Genomic DNA, 27,144 nt, shown 5'->3' with positions numbered 1-27,144 from the left:
ACTAGACTACGTGATCTTGATTTGTGCAGCTTCACAGTAAAAATCAGTCTCACTTTCAAAATTACAGGTAGTTTTTCAAGCAAAAAAAAATAAATCCGACTGAATTTAAACGGGAATTGCAGTAAACGTGTAGATTACTTTGGACATGAGTAATCTCTCTGTAATAGCCAAGTCTCCCCTGTGCGGGACAAGGTGCTTCTCCACTATCCAGGTCATCCTCACTTGCCCCAGTGAAAGCTGACTTGTCAATGGCCTCTGCGGGCCATAGCGCAGCTTCCTTGCCAGCTCCGAGTTGGCACGGTATCTATCCACTGCTACGCTCAATCGTCGTTTGGTAGAACAAGTCTTCTCACGTGCTACGTCGCCATCCTTACAGAGCAACTTACAACTGACTAACAGTAATACTATCAAACTGAAAAATGATTGGGACTCCCCTGGTGGCGCAGGGGTCAAGAATCCGCCTGCCAATGCAGGCGACACGGGTTCGGGCCCTGGTCCGGGAAGATCCCACGTGCCGCGGAGCAACTAAGCCCGTGCGCCACAACTACTGAGCCTGCGCTCTAGAGCCCGCGAGCCACAACTACTGAGCCCGCGTGCCAAGAGGCCGTGCTCCGCAACAAGAGAAGCCACCGCAGTGAGAAGCCTGTGTACCGCAACGAAGAGTAGCCCCTGCTCGCTGCATCTAGAGATAGCTTGCGCGCAGCAATGAAGACGCGACAGAGCCAATAAATAAATAAATAAACAAATAAATGAAATTTATCGTTATTATATACATAAAAAAAAAGAACAAAGCATATTTCTCCACATGTTCAAGTCTCTTCATGTCCTTCAATACGGTTTTATAGTTTTCTTCATACTTCTTGTTAAAGTTAATTTCCTGGGTATTTCACGATTTACATAGCTACTGTGAATGGCATTCTGTATATTTATTTTGTATCTAGCCATCTTTCACTGCTTCTGATGCCTTTTCAGTTGATTACTTTGTCTTTTCTCAGGTTTAAAACAGTAGGTTTGCCTTTTTTTTTTCTTTTTTTTTGGGGCTGTGCTGGGTCTTTGTTGCTGCGCGCAGGCTTTCTCTAGCTGTGGTGAGCGGGGGCCACTCCTCGTTGCAGTGTGCGGGCTTCTCATTGTGGTGGCTTTTCTTGTTGCGAAGCACGGGCTCTACGTGCGTGGGCTTCAGCAGTTGCAGCGCGTGGGCTCAGCAGCTGCGGCTCACGGGCTCTAGAGTGCAGGCTCAGTAGTTGTGGCACATGGGCTTAGTTGCTCCATGGCATGTGGGATCTTCCCAGACCAGGGATAGAACCTGTGTCTCCTGCACTGGCAGGCGGATTCTTAACCACTGCACCACCAGGGAAGTCCTGCTTTTCTTCTTTACATATAAAAGTGCTTAGAATTTTTTTTTTTTTTTTTTTTTTTGCTTAGAACTTTTTATTGGACACACAGTGGGTGTCCAATAAGCGTTAGTGATTATCTTCTCCAATATCTATATTTTTCATCTTATTCTCTCAGCTAACTGCATTGACTAGCACAAATAATGGTGATAGTCTTATATATGACTTTTGGGGAATGCTTCTATGTATTTCACTATTAAATACATGCTAATGACTGTTTTGAAATATGGGGCTTATAAAACATATTAAGTATCCTTCTAATACTACTGTTAAAGCTTAAATCAAGAATGGATACAGTCATCCCTAGATATCCACAGGGCATTGGTTCCAGGACCCCCACGGACACCAAAACCAGTGCTGCTCAAGTCCCTTATATAAAATGGTGTAGTATTTGCATATAACCTATGCACATCCTCCCGTATACTTTAAATAATCTCTAGATTACTTATAATACCTAATACAATGGAAATGCTATATAAATAGTTGCTGGTGTGTGGCAAATTCAAGTTTTGCTTTTTGGAACTTTCTGGAAATTTTTTTCCCTGAATATTTTCAATACATGGTTGGTTGAATCCACAGATGTAGAACCTGCAGATACAGAGGGCTGACTGTATTTGTCTTTTTTTTTTTTTTCCCCACACACACTGTATTTTATTTTTACAAGAGATAAATAAACTGATACCAAGCATTGTAAATGGATGACCACAACAAAAGCAACAATGATTGCAATTACCAAACATGAAACACCCTCATACTATGTCATAATATTGACATTCAGTCCAGTAATCCTCCACTGTAACAGCTCCTTTACTTTGCAGTGAAAATTGATTTGTATATTTTTTGCCTCCAAGTCCTTGCAGGATTTTTTTTTTTTTTTATTCCGACAGAAAGTCACACAAATTATAAGCATCCTCATCAGTGTATTTGTCTTTATCATCTAAAGATATCATATGGTAAATTATAGTAATAGAGTTCTTAATACTGAACCATCCTTGCACATCTGGAACAATCTCACTTGGTCATGGTTTCTATTTGCTGTTATTTTATTTAGAGAATTTTAAACCTATATTCGTAAGTGAGATAAATCTGTAGATTTCTTTTTCAGGGTTACCTCTGAGAGGTTTTGGTATCAGCATTATGCTGGCTTTATACAAATATATGTAAAACATTCTGTACTTTTCTATCCTCGGAAGTATTTCAAATGGCATAGAAAAATTTTATTCCCTAAAGGATTAAAAGAATTTGCTCATAAACTGTTGCGGAATGCTGCCTTCTGAGGAGTAGCTTTTTAGCTCCTTTCTCAATTTTGTGTGTGGTTATCTACGCAGTTCCCTATCTTTTTAGGATTCAAAATGTGTTATGTGTGTATAAAATCTCTTTTCGTCATATTACGTTATAGATACTTTTTCCCTACAAAGCAACATGTAGCCATGCATTCACTTACAGTGGGGTCGGTCCAGAGGGAGCATCTTGAACACTCCTGGCAAGGGGCTCCTGGGGAGCGAGGATGCTGGCAGAAGTGGTCATATCCATTAATAGATACTCGACAGAGGTAGCACATTTGGGCACCGCAGCGGCAAGACATGCGGTTGCAGCCTTCTGATTTGATGAGGCCGGTCCCACACTTATGGCATTTCCTAATGCGGGCTGCAGTCATCTTTTCTTCACTAAAAAAAAGAAAACAGGATTGGAGATAGCACGGAAGATGAAAAAGAAAGAAAAATATTATGGCCCTTAAAGTCTTTCTTTCTTTCCACAGATAATGATTGCTTGGCTCTTTTGGTGACATTCGAAGGGTGAAAAGAGCCTATGTTCTGGGCTTCTCTGGCGGTGCAGTGGCTGGGAATCCGCCTGCCAATACAGGGGACACGAGTTTGAGCCCTGGTCTGGGAAGATCCCACATGCTGCGGAGCAGCTAGGCCCGTGCGCAACAACAACTGAGCCTGTACTCTACAGCCCGTGAGCCACACCTACTGAGCCTGCACGCTGCAACTACTGAAGCTCGCGCGCCTGCAGCCCATGCTCCGTAACGAGAAAGGCCACTGCGGTGAGAGGCCCACGCACTGCAATGAAGGGTGGCCCCCAATCGCCAAAACTAGAGAGAGCCCTCGCACAGCAACGGAGACCCAACTCAGTCCAAAAAAAAAAAAGAAAAAAAAAAAGAAAAAGGAGCCTATGTTTTGGAATCTCAGAACTGGCTTCAGTTTTTCAGTTGTATGACCTTGGGTAAATTATTTAACTGCCTCGAGACGCAGTTTCCTCATTTTTAAATTGGGAGAACCCAACTTTCTCATAGTGTTTTATTTATTTATTTATTTTAACATCTCATAGTGTTTTGAGGATTACAGATAAGATACAGAGTACCCTGGGGCAAGTGCCTGGCACCCAGCATTTAGAAAATGATTATTCTATTTGTTATAGGAGTCCCTATAGGCTTAAAATGGAGAGAAAAAACTCAGTGTCTTCCTAATCAATGTTTTTTATATACACAAAGCTGGATAATGGAGAGCCGGTAAACCTTAGTTACATACACACCTTAGACTTTTAAATACATACTTGACATAGGGCTGGGGTAGACACAGCTGGGGGCGATCCAACAGCCACCCTATGACTTCTTCCTGTTGGCAGAGCTCACTCCTATGACAAACTGGCATGTTGGAATACTACCTTCCCAGACTCCCTTGAAGCTAGGGGATGGGCACACATATGACTCAATCCTGGCCAATGGGAAGCTTGTAGGGAGCCAACTTGTTTCCAGAAGCACTTTTACTGATATCTAGAGTCAAGATGACAGGTCTTGGCTTGTTTTCAAGAGCTGGCACTGCTGAATTAGTTACTTCTAATGGTGCTGTTCATAACTCTGAAATAACACTTGCCACCTTTGCCTATAATTGCTTATGTGTCTGTCTTCCTCTGCTGTGTTGAGTTCCTTAAAGTATAAGGCAGAGGCTATGATCCTTGTACCCAGTTGGCATGAAGAAGCATCATCTTTTTTTTTTTTTTTTTTTTAATGTTCTGTGCGTCATTGCATTTTTTTTTTTTTAATTTTATTTATTTATTTATTTATGGCTGTGTTGGGTCTTCGTTTCTGTGCGAGGGCTTTCTCCAGTTGTGGCAAGTGGGGGCCACTCTTCATCACGGTGCGCGGGCCTCTCACTATCGCGGCCTCTCTTGTTGCGGAGCACAGGCTCCAGACGCGCAGGCTCAGTAGTTGTGGCTCACGGGCCTTGTTGCTCTGCGGCATGTGGGATCTTCCCAGACCAGGGCTCGAACCCGTGTCCCCTGCATTGGCAGGCAGATTCTCAACCACTGCGCCACCAGGGAAGCCCCAAGAAGCATCATCTTGATGGGAAGGAGTCAAAAGGTATTCCTGCTGAGACCAAGAAGAGCATGAATGACCCTAAGCATGGACAGCCTTGAAGGACTCATCCTATTGCTCAAGAACTTCTCTCCTCTCTGAGTACAAACACAGTGTGTAACCAGGTAACTGCTTCAACGTGAAGAATGTAATAGTGTGGGGATGAGTTCTGATCTGCACTCTCCCTCCTAAAGCTGAGAGAATGCAGCCTTCTTCCTTCCACTGCTCCTAGTTTTTCTGCTAATAAGTAAGAGTAGCCAGATGAGCCTGTGGTCAGGCAAGTGTTTTTTTTTTTTTTTTAAATATACATTTAGGACTTCCTGGTGGCACAGTGGTTAAGAATCCGTCTGCCAACGCAGGGGACAAGGGTTCGAGCCCTGGTCTGGGAAGATCCCACATGCCGTGGAGCAACTAAGCCCGTGCGCCACGACTAATGAGCCTGTGCTCTAGAGCCTGCGAGCCACAACTACTGAAGCCCTCACGCCTAGAGCCCGTGCTCTGCAACGAGGGAAGCCACTGCAACGAGAAGCCTGCGCACCGCAATGAAGAGCAACCCCCGCTCGCCGTAACTAGAGAAAGCCCGCCCACAGCAACGAAAAACCAACACAGCCAAAATAAATAAATAATAAAAGATATTAAAAAAAATTTATATTAAAAAAATACACTTATTTATTTATTTTTGGCTGCATCAGGTCTTTGTTGCTGCGCACGGTCTTTCTCCAGTTGCAGTGTGTGGGCTTCTCGTTGTGGTGGCTTCTCTTGTCGTGGAGCATGGGCTCTAGGCACACGGGCTTCAGTAGTTGTGGCATGTGGGCTCAGTAGTTGTGGCTCACGGGCTCTAGAGTGCAGGCTTAGTAGTTGTGGCGCACAGGCTTCGCTGCTCCATGGCATGTGGGATCTTCCCGAACCAGGGCTCGAACCCATATCCCCTGCATTGGCAGGCGGATTCTTAACCACTGCGACACTAGGGAAGTCCAGGCAAGTGGTTTTAATTATTGATATTTAGAAGACTGTTGTAGAATGCTCCTCAGAAGCCAGATCATGTGTTTAAAAATAGAAAAATACATTAGGAAATTGGCTGCTATTCATTTCATTTAGGTCTAAGTTTTGAATGGCCCAAAATGAAGGGAGGCAGAACTTTGGCTTGAAAAGAATTTAAACCCAGTTCAAGTTACAGAAGAACAAATGAGTTCTAAGTTTTGCTGAACAGGAAACAAGGTCAAGGAGACAAAGTTTTAAAAAAGCAAATTTATTACTGTCAACACTGTACACATGTTCATGATTTCAGCAACTGTGAAGACAGTTCTCAGTGTTCCATGTTAAGACTCACAAGGTTCTTGGACTTCCCTGGTGGTCCAGTGGGTAAGACTCCATGCTCCCAATGCAGGGGGCCCAGGTTCAATCCCTGGTCGGGGAACTAGATCCCCCATGCATGCCACAACTAAGAGTTCGCATGCCGCAACTAAGAGTCTGCATGCCACAACTAAGAGTCTTCATGCTGCAACTAAGAAGCCCACATGCCACAACTAAAGATCCTGCATGCTGCAACTAAACGTGCCACAACGAAGATCCCATGTGCCACAACTGAGACCTGGCGCAGCCAAGATAAATAAATAAATAAATAAATATTCGAAATTATTATTATTTAAAAATAAAGTTCTTGTCTTTTATTTTATTTTTTATTATTTTATTTATTTATTCCCCCACCCCTTTTTTCGGCTGCACTGGGTCTTAGTTGAGGCATATGGGATCTTTGTTGAGGCATGCAGGATCTTTCATTACAGTGCGTGGTCTCTTCGTTGCAGTGCTCAGGGTCCTCTCTAGTTGTGGCGTGCAGGTTTTCTCTCTAGTTGTGGCGTGTGGGTTCCAGGGCGTGTGGGCTCCAGAGCGCGTGGGCTCCGCAGTTCACGGCACGCGGGCTCTCTCATTGAGGCGTGTGAGCTCAATAGTTGTGGTGTGCGGGCTTAGTTGCCCTGCAGCATGTGGGATCTTAGTTCCCCGACCAGGGATTGAACTCGCGTCCCCTGCGTTGGAAGGCTGATTCTTTACCCCTGGACCACCAGGGAAGTCCCCAAAATTACTATTAAAAAAACAAACAAACAAGACTCACAAGGTTCTGATGAAAAGTTTCCAATCTGAAAAGCTGTGACCAAAACACAATTGCCATTTTCTATGGCACAAACTTTCAGTGCACACGCACCCTGGAGACTGAGGTGTGGCTTTAAGCCATTGCACTCTGCCTGGGGCTGGTTCACCGCTTCCCTGGGCAGCTGCTTAGGCTGTCGTGTGGGAGAGGAGTGGCTAAAGAGAACCAAGGTTACATAGTCCTTTCCAGGAAGAGGGTGCATTTGCTTGCTCTGTTCCACCAAGCTGTCAGTCGCCAATGTGAAATAATACTGGGCGTGGTGGGGGAGAAAAGGCACTTCTAAATGGATGGAGGAATATGAAGAACACATACAACTCAGCATGGTTATAATGTTCAAATAGCTACTCAACACTGCAGGATATCTATTCAAGTCCTTTGTTTTTGCAAAAGAACAGAACTAGATAGGGCCAGAATGGCCCTGTACCATAAAAGGACTGCTATTATGGGATGTGGTGACCACCTATCCAGTAATGTGAAAGTGCAAAATGGGACTGGGGAGAAATCACAGTTGATTTTTTTGGGAGGAGGGTGATTTGGCAAGTAGATTCTAAACTAGGCAGGAAGCAAACAGCTCTACAGGATGTGATCGTTTGCAGGAAAGGAAGAGAAGCCTGGGCTGCAGCTGTGTGGACTGACCTTGTGTTCAAACAGGAAGGCGCACTGCCCTCCTCTACATAACCAGTCAAGATCCTACGATTCCATGATTATTTGTTCTCACCACTATTTAATTATGTTGGAAACTCCTTTTGGGAGCTGTCCTTATTTCTTGTAGCATACACTATTCAAAATCTTAAATGGCTTTTCTCTGTGAGCATGTGTATGCATTTTTTTGGTGATAATGTGCACATAAAATTTACCATTTTATCTATTTTAAAGTGTACAATTCAGGGACATTTAGTATATTCCCAATGTTGTGCATCCATCATCATTACCTAGTTCCAGAACATCTTCATCATCCCCAAAGGAAACTCTGTACCTATTAAGCACTCACTCTCCCCAATCCCATTTCCCCTGCAACTGCTCATCTGCTTTCTGTCTTTAACGGTTTTGTCTATTCTGTACATAGGCAAAGATCCATATGCCTGTGAATACTTTATAGGAATGGAATCATACAAGATGTGGCCTTCTGAAACTGGTTTCTTTCACTTAGCATGTTTTGATGGCTCATCCACAGTGTAGCCAAATATCTTCACTCCTTTTCCACGGCTGAATAATATTCCACTCTATGGATATACTACATTCTGTTTACCATTCATCAGTTGGTGGACATTTGGGTTGTTCCCTCCGTTTGGCTATTGCAAACAGTGCTTCTAACGAACATTCTTGTACAAGTTTTGCTGGAATACCTGCCCCATCTTATACCACTTATTATGCTGTATCTTATGATTTAGCAGTAAACTGCTTATGATTCCCTGTGTGTACCCTGTTGTTTCTTACTACTGACAGCTGGCAACTGGGGATTCCTTGACTCTCTGGTCCATGGCTTTAGAGCTATATGGTGGGGAAAAGAAGTGGAAGCCCCTGGAGCACCCTCTGCCTACAAAAGGTGATACCAGATTCCTGTGAGCATCTTTTGAGAGTGGCACCACCATCAAAGACTTCAAAGATGCAGGGGTGCTGATTCTCAATAAATCTTTTACTTCTCTGTCTGGACTGTACAGAGGAATGGGTCTTGGAGAACACTGCATTACTATAAGCCTAATCAGGTGCTGACTCTAATTGCAGCTGCTGTTCCAGATGTCATTTCTTACCAGAGCAAATAAACATAACCTCTGGCAACTGGTATGCAGCCAATGATCTGGAAAATGCTTTTATTTTCTGACCAATAAGCCGAGAACACCAGAAGCAGTTGGCAAGGACCTTGATCATCTGTCAACCAACAGACAATCCACTGGACCACTATTCTAATGACATGCAAATAGAACCCAGTGAACAGGAAGTAGCAGGTACTTTACGATACATTAATATGGTGTATGTATGCCAGAAGGTGGGAGATAGATCTCTTGAAAATACAGAGATCTCTAATCTCTATGAATCTCTGGTGGTCTGGAGGTCACGTGTGTACATATCAGGCTATTCCTTCCAAAGCTACGCACACATTGCTGTTATCCTTGTATCCCCTACCACAAAGAAAGAAGTCAGACATTTGGGAGGCCTTTCTGGATTTTGGAATTAACATATATCACATCTGGATACATGGTTCTGATCCATTTACTGCTGATACAAAAGGCCAGGTTTAAGTAGGGCCTAAACCAAGAGAAGCCTTCCAGCTGCTATTGGACCCAGTGTTGTTCCCAGTGTCTATGGCAGACCAACATGCTGAACAGAGCTGGTAGCAGGAACTGACAGGAGAGTCAGAAAGGGGGCTGTGCTTCAAAAAGTAACCAACTCTGGGAATTCCCTGGTGGTCCAAAGGTTAGGATGTGGCACTTTCACTGTGGGGGCCCGGGTTCGATCCCTGGTTGGGGAACTAAGATCCTGAAATCTGTATAGCGTGGCCAAAAAAAAAAAAAAAAGTAACCAAGTCTTCTCCTTCCGAGAAACATCTCTGGGTCTGTGACCGAGTCTTGGAGTAGTCTAAATGACTGATCAAGAACCAGTTTATAGAGCTGGGCAATACTCCATCACCAACTGCAAGTAGAGTACATATGACCAGGCCTGAGCAGGCCCTGAATGCAAGAAGTTGTCTGTTTATGTGCTTTGTCACATTTATAAATCAGGGCTTCCTGCTTAAAAAAGAAAACAACAACAACAAAGAGCTAATACTTATTATAGACTTACCACGTGGCAAGAACCATTCTGGGTATTTTAATCTTCGTAACAACCCTAAAAGTAGATATGATTATACTCTATACTTTACAGATAAGGAAATTTAGGCACAGAAAGATTAAAAAATTTGCCTAAGGTTCTTAAGTACAGCTATCCAGGGTGAGCACTCAATAAATCTGTACTGTCTTCATGCATAAGACATCCTTCTTCGAGGCAAAACAAAGGCTCAAACAGCAACAACAGAAATCATCCGTTCCTCCCAACTCAAACTAGATATGACATGTCCACAATAACAAGAACAGATTTTGGGAGAGCTGGCTCGTAAACTGGCTGAAAGACAATTCCAAATGAGAAGTTTAAAGTGTTTTAGGCAATAGCACAACTGCTAGAATACTGCCAGACAAGATGATGACTTCGAAAAAAGAACATTTTTTGACATGTTCATCACTCAAGGCCATGCCACTGGTCAGGGTGGTGGTCACTCTAAAATATAAAGTAAAGGCTGGCTGACAGGGGTAAGTCTGGATGTGAGGAAGCAATACCACATTTTTCTAGTTGGCGTGGTATTTGTGATTACTATGTATGTGGCTGTATTAGTTTTCTTTTGTTTACTGTAACCTTAATCACACCTGCAAAGCCCTTTGCCATGTGAGATTAAAAACAAAACAAAACAAACCACAGGTTCTGGGGATTAGGGCATGGATTATCTTTGGAGGCCATTTTCTCTTCTCTAACATAGTCTGCCCTCTGGCTTCCAAAGATTGATATCCATCCCACATGCAAACTACAGTCACCTCATCCCAAGGACCCCAAAGATCTCATCCAGTATAACATCAACCCAAATTTCATCATCTAAATTAGGTATAGAAGAGACTCTGGGTATGATCCACTATGGGACACACTTCCTCTCCATTTGTGGACCTGGGAAACTAAAGAAACAAATTATCTGCTCCTAAAATACAATGATGCGACAGGCCTAGGACAGCATTTACAGATATTCTGGTTCAAAGGGGGAGAAAATGGAAGGAAAAAAGGAGTCACCATTCCTAATAAATTTAGAAATCCAGCTGGGCAAACTCCCTTATATTTCAGCTCTGAAAACAATCCTCTGTGGCTCACAGCTCTGCTCATGGCTTGAAGAGGAATAATCTTTCCTTTTTCAAGAAAGGTAGCATATGTTTGCAGCTGAGTAGTTTTTAATCAGCCTGTTTGCCGCTTATAGAATTTTGGGGGTCTGACAGACTTCTTTCATTTTGTACTGTCTCTTTCAGTCCAACCTGGCAGTGTTTCTACTGATATAAAATTCTCAAGAACCTTGTGGGTCTCCCATGTATGTCACAGGGATTCATTCCATTAAGACATGAAGCTCAGGGGCTTCCGTGGTGGCACAGTGGTTAAGAATCCGCCTGTCAATGCAAGGGACACAGGTTCGATCCCTGGTCCGGGAAGATCCCACATGCTGTGGCGCAACTAAGCCCATGCGCCACAACTACTGAGCCTGCACTCTAGAGCCCACGAGCCACAACTACCGAGGCCCGCGTGTCTAGAGCCCGTGCTCCACAACAAGAGAAGCCAATGCAGTAAGAAGCCCGCGCACTGCAACGAAGAGTAGCCCCTGCTCTCCGCAACTAGAGAAAGCCCGTGCACAGCAATGAAGACCCAACGCAGCCAATAATAAATAAATAAATAAATAAATTTATTTAAAAAAAAAAAAAGACATGAAGCTCATTCACAGATATTTCCTTGATAATCCCATCTCTACTTCTGGCTTCTGCTTAGATGGCTGAGGGATAATGCCCGAGTTTCCTAGAGGCTCCCTGGTTACACTGAGGGGATCTGTGAGTCACTCTCTCAGGCTCTTCAAAGAGCCTTTGTGTAACTGAACACTCTGACATTCTCAATGCAGCCTTGGTTTTTTTCTCTAGAGCATGCTTTTCCTGACAGTCAATCTCTTAATTTTAGGGTCTTTTATCATCTGGAGAGTATGAGAATTTCAGAAACAATCAAGCCTGTTCCTTTAAAAAAAAAAAAACAAAAAACTTTATTTATTTATTTATTTATTATTTTTGGCTGCGCTGGGTCTTTGCTGCTGTGCGCAGGCTTTCTCTAGTTGCGGCAAGCAGGGGCTACTCTTCGTTGCAATGCATGGGCTTCCTACTGCGGTGGCTTCTCTTGTTGCAGAGCATGGGCTCCAGGCGTGCGGGCTTCAGTAGCTGTGGCACGCAAGCTCAGCAGTTGTGGCTCGTGGGCTCTAGAGTGCAGGCTCAGTAGTTGTGGTGCACGGGCTTAGTTGCTCCGCGGCATGTGGGATCTTCCCGGACCAGGGCTCGAACCCATGCCTCCTGCACTGGCAGGTGGATTCTTGACCACTGCGCCACCAGGGAAGCCCCGCCTGTTCCTTTTTGTTAACAGCTCTCCTCTCAGTCTATCTCTTTCCACTTGCATTTTCTAGTCTTCAATACTGTGCTTGGGGGACTTCCCTGGTGGTCCAGTGGTAAGACTCCATGCTCCCAATGCAGGGGGCCTGGGTTCAATGCCTGGTTGGGGAACTAGATCCCGCATGCATGCCTCAACTAAGAGTCCGCATGCCGCAAATAAAGATCCTGCGTGCCAATACTAAGACCCAGCACAGCCAAAAAAAAAAAAAAAAACTGTGCTTGGAAACTTCAGTTAAATGTCGTTTCACCATTTACAAGTTCTACTTTCTTCATAACTGCTGGACACAAGTCAGCTAAGCTTTCTGCCATTATATAACAAGGATTCCCTTTCCTCAAGTTTTCAATAACATGTTCTCCATTTCCTTCTGAGTCCTCACCAGCACTGCCTTTCATGTCCATATTTCTACTAACAGTCTGTTCATGGTGATCTAAGTGTTCTCTAAGGTAATTTAGGCTTTGCCCATAATGGTCCTCACTTACTTCTGAGCCCTCAATGGTGGTTTCTAATGTCTGTATTTCTACTAATGGTCTGTTCAAGGCAATCTATGTATTCTTCTATCATGCTTCTCAAAATTCTTCCAGTTTCTACCCATTGTCCAATTCCAAACCCATTTCTACATTTTAAGGTATCTGTTACAGCAGCATTCCACTTCCGGTTCCAAAATTTATTTTCTATTGCTGCTGTAACAAATTACCACAAACATATTAGCTAAATGTAACACAAATTTATTATTTTATAGTTTTGTAGGTCCGAAGTCCAGCATGGATCTCACCAGACTAAAATCAAGGTGCTGGTGGGCTGTGTTACCTACTGGAGGTTCTAGGAGACAATCTGTTTGCTGCTCATCTGGGCTGTCAGAGGATTCAGTTCTTTGAGGTTGTAGGACTTGAAGTCCCCATTTTCTTGGTAGCTATAAACAGAAGGTTATTCTCTGCTTCTGGAAGCTCTCACTTTCCTTGGCTCATGGCCTTCTTCCTCTATCTTCAAAGCCAGCAACAGGAAGTAAAATTCTTCTCGTGTCTCTCTGACTCTTTGTCCATCATTCCATCTTTGTCTGACCAGAGAAAAGCTCACTCTGCTTTTAAGGAGTCATGTGATTAGACTGGATTTACCTGGATAATTCAGGATAATCTTCCCTATTTCAAGTTCCATAACCTGAATCACATTTGGAAAGTCCCTACTGCCATGTAAGGAAATATATCCAAAGGTTTACAGGTTCCAGAGATTAGGACATAGGACATCTTCGGGGAACATTATTCTGCCTACCAAACCTGTGACAAAGAGCAAAGTCAGGGAGCCATTTGCCTAGGTTCAAATTCCTGCTACGCCAATTACTACCTGTGTGACCATGTTTACTTGGGCTCTCTGTGTGTCAGTTGTGTCATCTGTAAAATGAGGATAATAGTGCCTATCTGTGGTGGAGACTTGGAGACTGTTAACTGCCCCAAATAGCCATTTCCCACTTTATTTATTTATTTTTTAAATTTATTTATTTATTTTTGGCTGTGTTGGGTCTTAGTTTCTGTGTGCGAGGGCTCTCTCTAGTTGCGGCGAGCGGGGGCCACTCTTCATCGCGGTGCATGGGCCTCTCACTATCGCGGCCTCTCTTGTTGCGGAGCGCAGGCTCCAGACGCGCAGGCTCAGTAGCTGTGGCTCACGGGCCTAGTTGCTCCGTGGCATGTGGGATCTTCCCAGACCAGGGCTTGAACCCGTGTCCCCTGCATTGGCAGGCAGATTCTCAACCACCGCACCACCAGGGAAGCCCCCCACTTTATTTTCTTGGTCACAAAACCCACTCCTTACCCTTCAAATTTAAGCTGGACAAAAAATTGGCCAGCTAGAGACTATATATGGTATCTGCCTTGGAGCCAGGTTGTGGCCATATGACTCAGTGTAGACCAACAGGGTATGAGCAGAAATAATATATATAATTTCTGCTTCACTTAAAACTTAAAAGCTGCCTGCCTGGCAATTTGTCTCTGTCTCTCTCCTTTTCTATGGGCTGGAGTGCAACTGTGGCTGCAACCTAGTCACAATTACGCAGATAAGAACACCGCCTTAGTGAAGCAATGAGGTCAAGAAACCTAGGTCTTTGAATGACCTCATGGGAAAGATCTGCCCCACCTGCTAGGCAGGGCTGGACTATTATATGAGAGAGAAATAGACTTCTGTGTTATATAAATCAATGTATTTAATATCTGTAAAGTGCCCAGACACTTACGGAGTGCTATACAGTAATGTTCTTCTTACTGACTGCATTATTTTGCATTCTGGAGGTTGTAATTCTACTTAATGTCTCAGGCCATCAGTCTCCTATAGAAAACAGATAAGCAACAGTAGTGCAATGTGATTTAATTAAAATGTGTAATAAGGGACTCCCCTGATGACGCAGTGGATGAGAATCCGCCTGCCAATGCAGGGGACACGTGTTCAATCCCTGGCCCAGGAGGATCCTACATGCCGCGGAGCAACTAAGCCCGTGCGCCACAACTACTGAGCCTGTGCTCTAGAGCCCGTGAGCCACAACTACTGAAGCCCACAAGCCACAACTACTGAAGCCCGCGTGCCTAGAGCCTGTGCGCCTAGAGCCCGTGCTCGGTAACAGAAGCCACTGCAATGAGAAGCCCGTGCACCGCAACGAAGAGTAGCCCCCGCTTGCTGCAACTAGAGAAAAGCCTGCGCGCGGCAATGAAGACTCAACGCAGCCAAAAATAAAATAAGTTAATTAAAATGTGTAATAACACATTGTATTTAAATAGTAAAGAGAAGAGGAACCGAAAGTTACTGAATTCATATGTGCCAGGCATTTACTATGTTACATTTGACCCAAGAAATAGTTCTAAGAGGCTGCAGAGATGAGGAAACAGAGGCTCAGGGGTTAGGTCCCTTCCTTGAGATCACTAGCCTGGGGTAGCTTGAGAGCTTGTTTTTCCCACAATATTCACTGCCTCCTCTGCCCAAAAGGCAGGTTAATGGGGGAGTTGCAAATCAGTCAATAAGCCCCCCTGAATCATGTTACTCACATAGATGTTCGGTACTTGATGTCATCTTTTTCAGCCAGTTCTTCACAAGTGAGACCGTTGTGCTCTTTCCAGAGTCCCTGACACTTCCTACAGGTTTCCTGGGGATAAAGGAGAGACACAAAGACAGCTCTTCGTGAGTAGACACCATATATGCTTCTGTTTAACAATCGGGGGGGAATGCGAAACAAGCTTCACTTGGCTTGAATTCTTTCAGAGGATCTCTCTCCCTTTCAGCAGGGATATTTCTAAGGACATCTCTCAATAGAAGATGTAACAATCATTATAAGAAAGCATGGGGAAATTTTTCTCTCCTTGGATGAAAAGAAAGTGTTGCTCCCAGCACCCAAGGTTTGTAAGGTTTTCTAAAATGCCAGGAGTCACCTGAAAAAACTACAGAAGATAAAGTTATGTGATCTTGGTTTTTTAAAAATAAAATACTGTGAGCTGCTTGAGGTCTGGTTCTGCCCAGTGTTCCAGTGTTGGTCTGGCATAGACCACTTGTGTTGAATTGAAGTGAAGAACAGTCTAGATTAGGATCACTAGGGGTCCTTAAGGGAGACATTCCCTCAGTCATCCCTCACTCATAAACATGGATATCATCCTCCATAGCTTAACTTCATTTATAAACGTAAATTCAAAAGAATTACTACTTTTTATTCTAGGACTCTTCACAGTTTATAAAATATTTTCACATGTGCCAGAAACCATCTCACATCAATAACAGGAATTTAAAGAAACATTAATTAAATTTAATTTCCATAAATAGAAATCACAACCCTAATAAGTACAATGAAGGAAGAAATGGTGTTGTCAGCTTTGTTTGACCTGGGGTGACAGTGAAGGCTTGAGGAAGTGGAGCCTGAGATCAGAAAGATGAGTCAAAGAAAGCAAAAGGAGAATAGCATTCCAGACAGAGGAACAGTAAGAGAAAGACTCCGGCAGATGAAACTGGCCGAGTTTGGTTCCTGTAGCTGGACTGCAGGCAGTGAAAATAGGCCTGGTGAGGCCCATTGGAGCCAGTCCATGTGAGGCTTTGTAGGATGCGATTATCAGTTTGACCTTTATCCTAAGAGTGGTAGGGAGGCGTCAAAAGGTGTCAAGCATGGAAGTAACATGAGCAGGTTTGTGATTCTAAAAGATGATTCTGCGTGGAGAACAGAGTAGAGGGAGGAAGGAGTGGAAGTGTAAGACACTAGGAAGCTATTAAAGTCATTCAGGAGAGAGACTATGGAGGCCCCGGTCAGGTAGGTAAGGACATGAAGGAAAGTTGACTGATTTAAGAGAAATTTAGGAAGTAAAACTGGCTGGCTTGGTGACGGCCTGGCTCTGGGAATGAGGAGAGGGAGGTATCACCCTGATGCCTTGGTTTCTGGTTTGTGCAACCCAAGATAACAGCGACATGGATGGAGCTTGGGAACAGTGGAAAAGCCTGGCTTGGGAGGAGGGAGGGCAGGTGTTAAGATCCCGAGTTTGATCTTGGCAGTAATGACACAGGAGGACCTGTGGGATACCCAGTGGAGATGTCAGGCAGGGAGTTGGGGGTACATGTTTAGCATCTGGAAGTACCTGGGGTAGAGCTCGCCAGGAGATGTGCTAGATTATATCTTCACATCAATTCTAGAAACATCTCCTACCTCTGTATTCTCCACTTACTACTGAACTTTCTCTAATATATACTGCTAAGATGACTCTAACAAGGTGCAGAGTAGTATACATAGTAAAGATGCTACCACTTCTACATCAAAAAAGGTGGTGGTGGGAGAATATAGTGATATATAAAATCAACCTGAAAGGATACCCAAGAAATTGGTAGTACTGATTGTCCCGAGTGGATGGAAAGTGGGGTGAGACTTCTTACTGTAAGCTCTTTGTATCTTTTGTATCTTGTACTACCTAATTAAAATATAAAATTTTAAAAGAGAAAGAGAAATAAAATGGACTGCTTCAGGAACTGAGAACCTGAATAACTCTCATAAAAAGGCTTCAATCAATGGCATGAGGTGGGGTGGGGTTAGAGATGAGCTGATCAGAGACTCTCTACTAAATGCTGTTGCTTCCAAGGGATATGATGCTCTCTGGTCCACTACCTACATCTCTGTCAGTAAACAGAAGCTAAATCAGTACTGACTTCATTACTACACACCCAAACGTAAAGCAGCATAAAACCCAATTTTTTTTTAAAACCCACTTTTTAAAGACCTTGTGCCTGACTATTCTGGGAAACTGGAGGATAAACAACAGCTGGAGAATAGATGAGCTGGTATCTATATCCTAACCTTCAAAACAATACTAACCTAGCCACCCACCAGGAATAACATCTTGGAAACAATGCATGGCATTTAGAGAGTGCTTTCCAGCATTCCTGGTGATCCAGTTATTAATTCATGGGACCTTCTTCATAAGGGAAGAACCCATTTTCTAGGTGAGGCACAGGTCCCTGACAGCAAGAGGACCTGGCCAAGCTGAGTCAGCTGTAAGGGGTCACCACGAAGCCACTGCTTACTTCCAATGTCACAGCGGCTCTCCTGTAGGTCCGTGTGTGGTTTTTCAGGCATGTACTTCTCACTGAAGGGCTGAGCGGTCCCAGAGAATAAAAATGAAATGTCTTTTGAAGAGACTAGCTAGTTAGACATTGAAACCCACAATTAAAAGAAGGCAAGCAAACAGCAGGCTGGGTGAATTTTACATTTGGACCTTTCTGTGTGTTGTTTCTTTACAATGTACCCTCTCTTCTAAACACAGCGTATAGTTTACTAAGCTGTAATTCTCTCCTCTCAAGCACAGCTAGGCTTTGTTCCTAAATGCAACAAATGCTTAAACAATATCAGGCAGAAGAAATGTTCTTCAACATTTCTAACACGAAGATAATCAATTCTTCAAAGTAAGGTTAATGAAAGTCCCAAGGACCATTTTGGAAGGCAGAGTACAACGTTGACAAGTAACTTCAAAACATGAAGGACATGCATATCCTGGCTGTCAAATCTAATTGGAGAGGCTTCCCATCGCCTGTGTGCGTTTTCAGATCAGGAGGAAACAGATGACTTCATCGTCGCCCCACATACAACAGAGAAGGCAGCCCCCTGCTTCCTGATGAGGAAGGCGTGCACACACTGCTTCACTCAGCAGCTACCCGTCCGTGCTCCTCACGACATCAGAGAGATTTCTGGTTAAGTTTTATGTTGCCCTTTAGCGCCCAAGATGCATCAAGGTGTTTTGACTATTCAGTAAGGTCTTAACTTTGCACTATAAAGAAAGTACTCGATAGCTTCTCTTCATCCATTTTCTGCTGCTTAAGTAATGTTTACTGGGTAAGGCAGAAGATCAAGTTTGGTTTCAGATGACCCTGTCAGGGAGCCGACATTTCTTCAAAGAAACAGCTTCCTCAGAGACTAGCAGACAGTGTCCCAGGTCATCATCTACACATAGCAGGGCTTCCTGCTGCTGGCAAAGAACCCGAGAGATGAGACCAAGGGTCCAAGTCACCAGACTCTGCACTCCTTGCTCGCCATCCCTCCAGGCCTGCCCTGAAGTTGCTTGGTTCCCTGTGCACCCTGCATCCTTCCTGCTTGACTTCCAGCCTTGTCTCAGAAGCGGAGCACAGCAGAAACTGCTCACTTATTTCTGAATGGTTCCTCCAGTGAAACTTCTAGACTCACTCTCCAGGAGAGAGAAGTCTGCTGGCCTAAGATATGGGGCATGGGGCTGTGGCCAATTCATATCGAATCTCTGAAATTCCAGCTCTCTGCTTTGCCATCTCAGGTACTCAAAAAATGGTGGGGCTGTAAATCCTCACACCTCTTAAGTAAAAGATGAGGCCCGGGCACCTGACCATTCACAAATGCTTAGCATACTCTAGAAGCCACAGGGCTATGGGCATTCAGGCCAAATGTGTCTTCCAGTCGTCAAAGTCACTGGTTCTCCCCACCTCAAGACCCAAATGACATACGGATGCTAGCCAAATCCAGAAAGAGTTCGATTTTAAGACAGGAAAACAGACAATGAGATGGATGCTGGAACCCTTGGGAATCAAGAAAGCTTGGCAAAGTCAAAGCTCAGGCAGAATCAGTGGGCTTTCCTTCCTTTCACTAAGGGAATTCGAGGATTTCTATTTTCTCTACGGCAAGGATGCCGAGGAAGTCAGATATGTGAGCAAACCAAGTAGAGCACAGTGGAGGTAAGTATAATAGGGTACACACGTCCGTGCGCATGCGCACACACGAGCACACAAGAGACAGCAAAGGGGGTGGGGCTAAGTCAGACAAGGATTCTTTGAGGAGTTGGTGTCTTCATGGGACTGAATAAAACCAGTATCTGTGGGGAATTCCCTGGTGATCCAGTGGTAAAGAATCCGCCTTACAATGCAGGGGGTGCAGGTTCGATCCCTGGTCAGCAAACTGAGATCCCAGATGCCGCGGGGCAACTAAGCCCGCGCGACACAACTGCTGAGCTTGTGCGCCTCAACTAGAGAGAAGCCTGCGCGCCGCAACGAAGAGCACGCACACCTCAACGAAGATCCCTCATGCTGCAACGAAGACCAGATGCAGCCAAAACAAACAAACAAAAATAAAAAAACAACAGTATCATGAGTGACGAGAACATCCAGGCAACCAATGAAGTACTCCTCCCATCTGGACTGACATCTCTCAGTGAAGTGCCTTTCCCAGCTACAACAGCCATTAAAGTATGTAAAATGTAGAACCAGCGAATTCTCTGGCGGGCGGTCCAGTGGTCAGGACTCTGTGCTTTCACTGCTGAGGGCATGGGTTTAATCCCTGGTCCGGGAACTAAGTTCCCACAAGCCGCACGGCATGGCCAAAAAAAAAAGTAGAACCAGACTCCCAATCAAACATTTCAACAATGAAACATACTCAAAGTGTTAATATTTTAATGAACACAAAAGGTTTTCATATCATTAAATAAAATTTTGTTTTTTAAATAAAATTATTTAGAAGTATTTATTTCATCCTACCCTTTACAATTTTCTGTGTTTATGTATATTTTGCAATGTATGTTACAACAGTAGTACAGACACATAATTTATAAATAAATAAATACAAACTTTGGGGGGAATTCTGCTGTACACATTTTTTTCCAATACAGAGAGCAATCACAAAGTTGTGCCATCTACTACCCTAGATATCAGAAAGTCACGGAAGGGATCCAGACATGGCAGCAACCTGCCTGGGCTTGCGTTTCCAAATGCTTTGATGGGCTGAAGAGGCTGAGACTAGAGGCAGGAAGACAGTTAAGCAGCAACTGAAGAGTCTGTGGGACTGGGCTGGGGAAAACATGGACTTGGATCAAGTGATGAAGGAGGAGCAGCAGATCTGAGTGAGGGTGGGGGGCAGAGATGAGAACATAAGTTTAATTTTAAATGAGCTTATTTATTCACTCTCAATATTGGCTGAATTTTTATCATTGGTTGAGGGCTGTATGAGATGCTGGGGATACAGCATTAAGCAAGTTAGACTCGGCGTCTAACTTCTTGGAGCTTATGTTCTGCTGAAGAAAACAGATATTAGACAAACAGGATATACAGCTACAACTGTGACAGGAACACTCAGAGGAGAAGCACTGGGTGCTGTAAAAGAGCAGAGTTAAATTAGCCCAGGGATCAGGAAAGCCTTTTTGAGGATGTGATGTTGAAGCTGAGCCCTGAGGGATGAGCAGAGTTAGCCAGATACGGGGGAAGGGTGTTCCAGGCAGAGGGGAGAGGATGTGTGAAGGCTTTGGCACAGGTGAGGGCCTGTCTCATTCAAGGAGCACAGAGGGAGTTGGTATTGGCTGGAGCCCAAGGGGGAGAGCTGAGAGTAGACAGTGGTCAATCCTGGTGCAGCCGCTGAGGCTGGAGGGAGGTGTTTGGAAAGCCAGGCTAAATGGGTGGGAAGTGCAATGATCTAATTCACATTTTCAAAAGATCACTCTGGCGGCTGATGGCTTGCTAGGTTGTAGGACCTTGCAGTGACCCCCTCACTGAACCAGGGCCTGGTAAATAACTTTTAGGGGAACAAGCCCTAGAGTCTGGATTCAGTTCTTGGCCAGACTTCCTCCACAGCCCTCCACAAATAAGGCCACAACCTCCCTCCTGAACCAAGCTGTGCCAATGCTGAGCCTGGCAGAGGTGAGGCTCACCTGTGACCAGCAAACGGCAACACACCTATCCTTTCTTGTTAGGAATAAGAGGACCACTTTTCCTACACGATTTCGGAAAGGGACTTCATTATTATTTTAAAAAGGAGATTGTTTTTTCAGTTTTGGCTGTTTAGATGAGTTTCTCATTGAAATGTCATCTATATGGTACGGAACATCTTTAACAAGAGTCTTGAACTCAGACATCTCACCCGAGACCCTGGCTCAAGGTTTCAGACCTATACACCTTCTGGTACAGGCTGTTTTACATACACATTTCACTTAGTCTTCACAGCAATTCTACAAGGGAAGTACTGGCCATTATCACCGCCCCCCTCCTTTTTTTTTTTTTTAAGTAAATGAGAAAGGAAGGCTCAGAGAGGCAAATTAACTTGTTTAAGGTCACAGAGCTATGGACTCAAGTCTGCTCAAATCCATTTACACTTCCCACTCTATTCTCACTGCTTGCCAGCACAGTGTCTGTGAGCAAGAACAGGTCATTGTTTACTGGAAACCTGAGGGCACATTGTTTACTGGAAGCCCTGAGGTTACAACAGGCATCTTGTGTAAGGAGAGCACAGACGAAAGGTCAGTGAGGTCACGTAGAACCAAGCGTCAGGGTGGCACAGGTGGGGACACCGAGCTGCAGCTGTGCAGGATGCTTGCTTCCCCACGTTTCCTGGAAAGCTGGGAATGACCCATTAAGAGGCAGCACGGACTAGGATTAAACACGAGGACACCTTTTCTTAATGATAACGATAGGAACCTGCTAATCGCAAAGTAATCTCGGACCGGACACATGTGAGGAAGTAGCTGCTCCTGCCGCTTTCAGCCAGTTGCATGTCTGGCGGGGCACTGACGGAAGTGTGTTTTTAGATTCCCATTAGATGTACAAACGTGAGTATTCCACACCAGAACCAAGTATCAGTTACCTGGTCCTTCCCTCAACCAGCCCCTGGAACTTTACTTGTAAATACTGGCCACTCACTTCCCCAAAGGTGGCCAGGATTATGATACATGAAGACTTGCTAGTGACAATGCCTGAGATGATTACCATCACCAACACTGTGATTCAGTGCAGACAACTTCTGCACTGAAAGCAGTAGGAACACTTTCACTTTCCCTCCCTTGCCCCCTTCAACAAATACCTCCTGAGCGCTGCCATGAGGACCAGGCACTGTTCTCAGCAAATGATCAGTGAACAAATGAAGTCCCTGCCCTCCTAGAGTCTACATTCCGGGAATGTTGGAGTGGGTGGATCGCCAAATAGATAAATGTCGAGTCTGTAGGAAGACAAGGAGCACCCAGGGGAACCAAAGCAAGGTGAGGGGCAAAGAGGTGTGAAGGACAGCCTTGTGCAGAGGTGGCGTTTCAGCTCAAACCTGAAGGGTATCCGGTACAGGAGCGGGAGCAGGATGGAGGACGGTGGAGTGAGCCAGCAGAGAAGGAGAGAAGCTCAGAGAAACAGCCGTCCCAGGTCCCACGTCTGCCCCGAGCCAGCACCCAAGGCCAGCACAGTTGGCCTCCTGCCAGTGCCACACACTCAACACCCTCAACCTCGCAAAGCTCTGCCTAGGTGTCCTTTCTCTGCTGGGAACACCTACTCATCAGCTCTCATTTCAAGTACCGGGGGCTCTGGAAAACCCAAATGACACGGGCAAAAGTTGGCACTCTTTCTCTGGACTCTTGGAGCTCTTGGCTCCAACTCTATTACAGTAGCACTTTTAATAGTGTCTTGTAATTATCTGGTTACATCACATCTCCAAGGAGCCAAGCACTCCTTGCAGGCACAGACTATGCCCTGCTGATCACTACAGACAGACTTGGAATGGAGGGTTCAATTCATCTATTCAAAAAATGTTATCCTTTGAGTGCCTGTTATGTGCCACATGGGGATACACTGGTGAGTAAGCCAGCAAAATTCCTGACTGAAAGGAGCTTACAATGTTCTACACTGTGTCTCAGCTATCTTTGGATTTCTAGGGCCTTACACTAGGTCTGACACAATCAAGGGGCTGAAGGTATGAAAAATTACAGAGAGATGAAGGCTGGCAAGACAAAGCACATTCCTCTCCATACAGAGTTACAAATACAACCCCACCCCTACTCCTGGGACTATTGCATTTTACATGGGAAAAAGGCATGAAACCTCTTAACTGATCCTTTTCCCAAAAGAACATTAGTTCCTCCCTATCATATCTTTTTCTTTATAGTTATACAAAATATAATGATGATTTTATGAGAAAATCAGGTTATATGTAAGACAATTTCAAGTTAATTCTATAGAGTTTATGCCTTAAAGATACGGGCTACGTCTTTTCTACTGTGGTTCCTTTCTTTCTTTCTTTTTTTTTTTCTAATTTTCAAAGTGAATCAGTTATACATATACATATGTTCCCATCTCTCTTCCCTCTTGCATCTCCCTCCCTCCCACCCTCCCTATCCCACCCCTCTAGGTGGTCACAAAGCACGAGCTGATCTCCCTGTGCTATGCGGCTGCTTCCCACTAGCTATCTATTTTACATTTGGTAGTGTATATATGTCCATGACACTCTCTCACCCTGTCACATCTCACCCCTCCCCCTCCCCATATCCTCAAGTCCATTCTCTAGTAGGTCTGTGTCTTTATTCCCGTCTTGCCACTAGGTTCTTCATGACCTTTTTTTTTTTTTTTTCCTTAGATTCCATATATATGTGTTAGCATACTGTAATTGTTTTTCTCTTTCTGACTTACTTCACTCTGTATGACAGACTCTAACTCCATCCACCTCATTACAAATACCTCCATTTCATTTCTTTTTATGGCTGAGTAATATTCCATTGTATATATGTGCCACATCTTCTTTATCCATTCATCCGATGATGGACACTTAGGTTGCTTCCATGTCCTGCCTATTGTAAATAGAGCTGCAATGAACATTTTGGTACATGACTCTTTTTGAATTATGGTTTTCTCAGGGTATATGCCCAGTAGTGGGATTGCTGGGTCATATGGTAGTTCTATTTTTAGTTTTTAAAGGAACCTCCATACTGTTCTCCATAGTGGCTGTATCAATTTACATTCCCACCAACAGTGCAAGAGGGTTCCCTTTTCTCCACACCCTCTCCAGCATTTATTGTTTCTAGATTTTTTGATGATGGCCATTCTGACTGGTGTGAGATGATACCTCATTGTAGTTTTGATTTGCGTTTCTCTAATGATTAATGATGTTGAGCATTCTTTCATGTGTCTGTTGGCCATCTGTATATCTTCTTTGGAGAAATGTCTATTTAGGTCTTCTGCCCATTTTTGGATGGGGTTGTTTGTTTTTTGTTATTGAGCTGCATGAGCTGCTTGTAAATCTTGGAGATTAATCCTTTGTCAGTTGCTTCATTTGCAAATATTTTCTCCCATTCTGAGGGTTGTCTTTTCGTCTTGTTTATGGTTTCCTTTGCTGTGCAAAAGCTTTTAAGTTTCATTAGGTCCCATTTGTTTATTTGTGTTTTTATTTCCATTTCTCTAGGGGCTGGGTCAAAAAGGATCTTGCTGTGATTTATGTCATAGAGTGTTCTGCCTATGTTTTCCTCTAAGAGTTTGATAGTGTCTGGCCTTACATTTAGGTCTTTAATCCATTTTGAGTTTATTTTTGTGTATGGTGTCAGGGAGTGTTCTAATTTCATACTTTTACATGTAGCTGTCCAATTTTCCCAGCACCACTTATTGAAGAGGCTGTCTTTTCTCCACTGTATATGCTTGCCTCCTTTATCAAAGATAAGGTGACCATATGTGCGTGGGTTTATCTCTGGGCTTTCTATCCTCTTCCATTGATCTATATTTCTGTTTTTGTGCCAGTACCAAACTGTCTTGATTACTGTAGCTTTGTAATATAGTCTGAAGTCAGGGAGGCTGATTCCTCCAGCTCCATTTTTCGTTCTCAAGATTGCTTTGGCTATTCGGGGTCTTTTGTGTCTCCATACAAATTGTGAAATTTTTTGTTCTAGTTCTGTGAAAAATGCCAGTGGTAGTTTGATAGGGATTGCATTGAATCTGTAGATTGCTTTGGGTAGTAGAGTCATTTTCACAATGTTGATTCTTCCAATCCAAGAACATGGTATATCTCTCCATCTATTTGTATCATCTTTAATTTCTTTCATCAGTGTCCTATAGTTTTCTGCATACAGGTCTTTTGTCTCCTTAGGTAGGTTTACTCCTAGATATTTTATTCTTTTTGTTGCAATGGTAAACGGGAGTGTTTTCTTAATTTCACTTTCAGATTTTTCATCATTAGTATATAGGAATGCAAGAGATTTCTGTGCATTAATTTTGTATCCTGCTACTTTACCAAATTCATTGATTAGCTCTAGGAGTGTTCTGGTAGCATCTTTAGGATTCTCTATGTATAGTATCATGTCATCTGCAAACAGTGACAGCTTTACTTCTTCTTTTCCGATTTGGATTCCTTTTATTTCTTTTTCTTCTCTGATTGCTGTGGCTAACACTTCCAAAACTATGTTGAATAATAGTGGTGACAGTGGGCAACCTTGTCTTGTTCCTGATCTTAGTGGAAATGGTTTCAGTTTTTCACCATTGAGGACAATGTTGGCTGTGGGTTTGTCATACATGGCCTTTATTATGTTGAGGAAAGTTCCCTCTATGCCTACTTTCTGCAGGGCTTTTATCATAAATGGGTGTTGAATTTTGTCGAAAGCTTTCTCTGCATCTATTGAGATGATCATATGGTTTTTCTCCTTCAATTTGTTAATATGAGGTATCACGTTGATTGATTTGCGTATATTGAAGAATCCTTGCATTCCTGGGATAAACCCCACTTGATCATGGTGTATGATCCTTTTAATGTGTTGTTGGATTCTGTTTGCTAGTATTTTGTTGAGGATTTTTGCATCTATGTTCATCAGTGATATCGGCCTGTAGTTTTCTTTCTTTGTGACATCTTTGTCTGGTTTTGGTATCAGGATGATGGTGGCCTCGTAGAATGAGTTGGGGAGTGTTCCTCCCTCTGCAATATTTTGGAAGAGTTTGAGAAGTATAGGTGTTAGCTCTTCTCTAAATGTTTGATAGAATTCGCCTGTGAAGCCATCCGGTCCTGGGCTTTTGTTTGTTGGAAGATTTTTAATCACAGTTTCAATTTCAGTGCTTGTGATTGGTCTGTTTATATTTTCTATTTCTTCCTGGTTCAGTCTCGGCAGGTTGTGCATTTCTAAGAATCTGTCCATTTCTTCCAGGTTGTCCATTTTATTGGCATAGAGTTGCTTGTAGTAATCTCTCATGATCGTTTGTATTTCTGCAGTGTCAGTGGTTACCTCTCCTTTTTCATTTCTAATTCTATTGATTTGAGTCTTCTCCCTTTTTCTCTTGATGAGTCTGGCTAATGGTTTATCAATTTTGTTTATCTTCTCGAAGAACCAGCTTTTAGTTTCATTGATTTTTGCTATTGTTTCCTTCATTTCTTTTTCATTTATTTCTCATCTGATCTTTATGACTTCTTTCCTTCTGCTAGCTTTGGGGTTTTTTTTGCTCTTCTTTCTCTAATTGCTTTAGGTGCAAGGTTAGGTTGTTTATTCGAGATGTTTCCTGTTTCTTGATGTAGGCTTTTATTGCTATAAAATTCCCTCTTAGAACTGCTTTTGCTGCATCCCATAGGTTTTGGGTCGTCGTGTCTCCATTGTCATTTGTTTCTAGGTATTTTTTGATTTCCCCTTTGATTTCTTCAGTGATCACTTCGTTATTAAGTAGTATATTGTGTAGCCTCTATGTGTTTGTGTTTTTTACAGATCTTTTCCTGTAATTGATATCTAGTCTCATAGCGTTGTGGTCGGAAAAGATACTTGATACGATTTCAATTTTCTTAAATTTACCAAGGCTTGATTTGTGACCCAAGATATGATCTA

General features: G+C 43.5%; 1 protein-coding gene across 2 annotated transcripts in view; it reads right to left on the bottom strand.

The window, feature by feature from the left end:
• RNF216 (ring finger protein 216) overlaps nt 1-27,144 on the bottom strand; it is a 181,536-nt gene that overhangs the window by 14,158 nt on the left and 140,234 nt on the right. For both annotated transcript variants that reach the window (XM_068524090.1, XM_068524091.1), the window contains exons 14-15: nt 15,127-15,224; nt 2,836-3,058 (exon numbers count right to left, since the gene is read on the bottom strand). In XM_068524090.1, the coding sequence (XP_068380191.1) occupies nt 2,836-3,058; nt 15,127-15,224 (321 nt within the window). The remainder of the gene's footprint in view (nt 1-2,835; nt 3,059-15,126; nt 15,225-27,144) is intronic.

The sequence above is a fragment of the Eschrichtius robustus genome, chromosome 16 (assembly GCF_028021215.1).
Source record: "Eschrichtius robustus isolate mEscRob2 chromosome 16, mEscRob2.pri, whole genome shotgun sequence".
Classification (NCBI taxonomy): Eukaryota; Metazoa; Chordata; class Mammalia; order Artiodactyla; family Eschrichtiidae; genus Eschrichtius; species Eschrichtius robustus.
The sequence above is the reverse complement of the archived record's forward strand: the minus strand, read 5'-3'. Positions and strand labels throughout refer to the sequence as shown.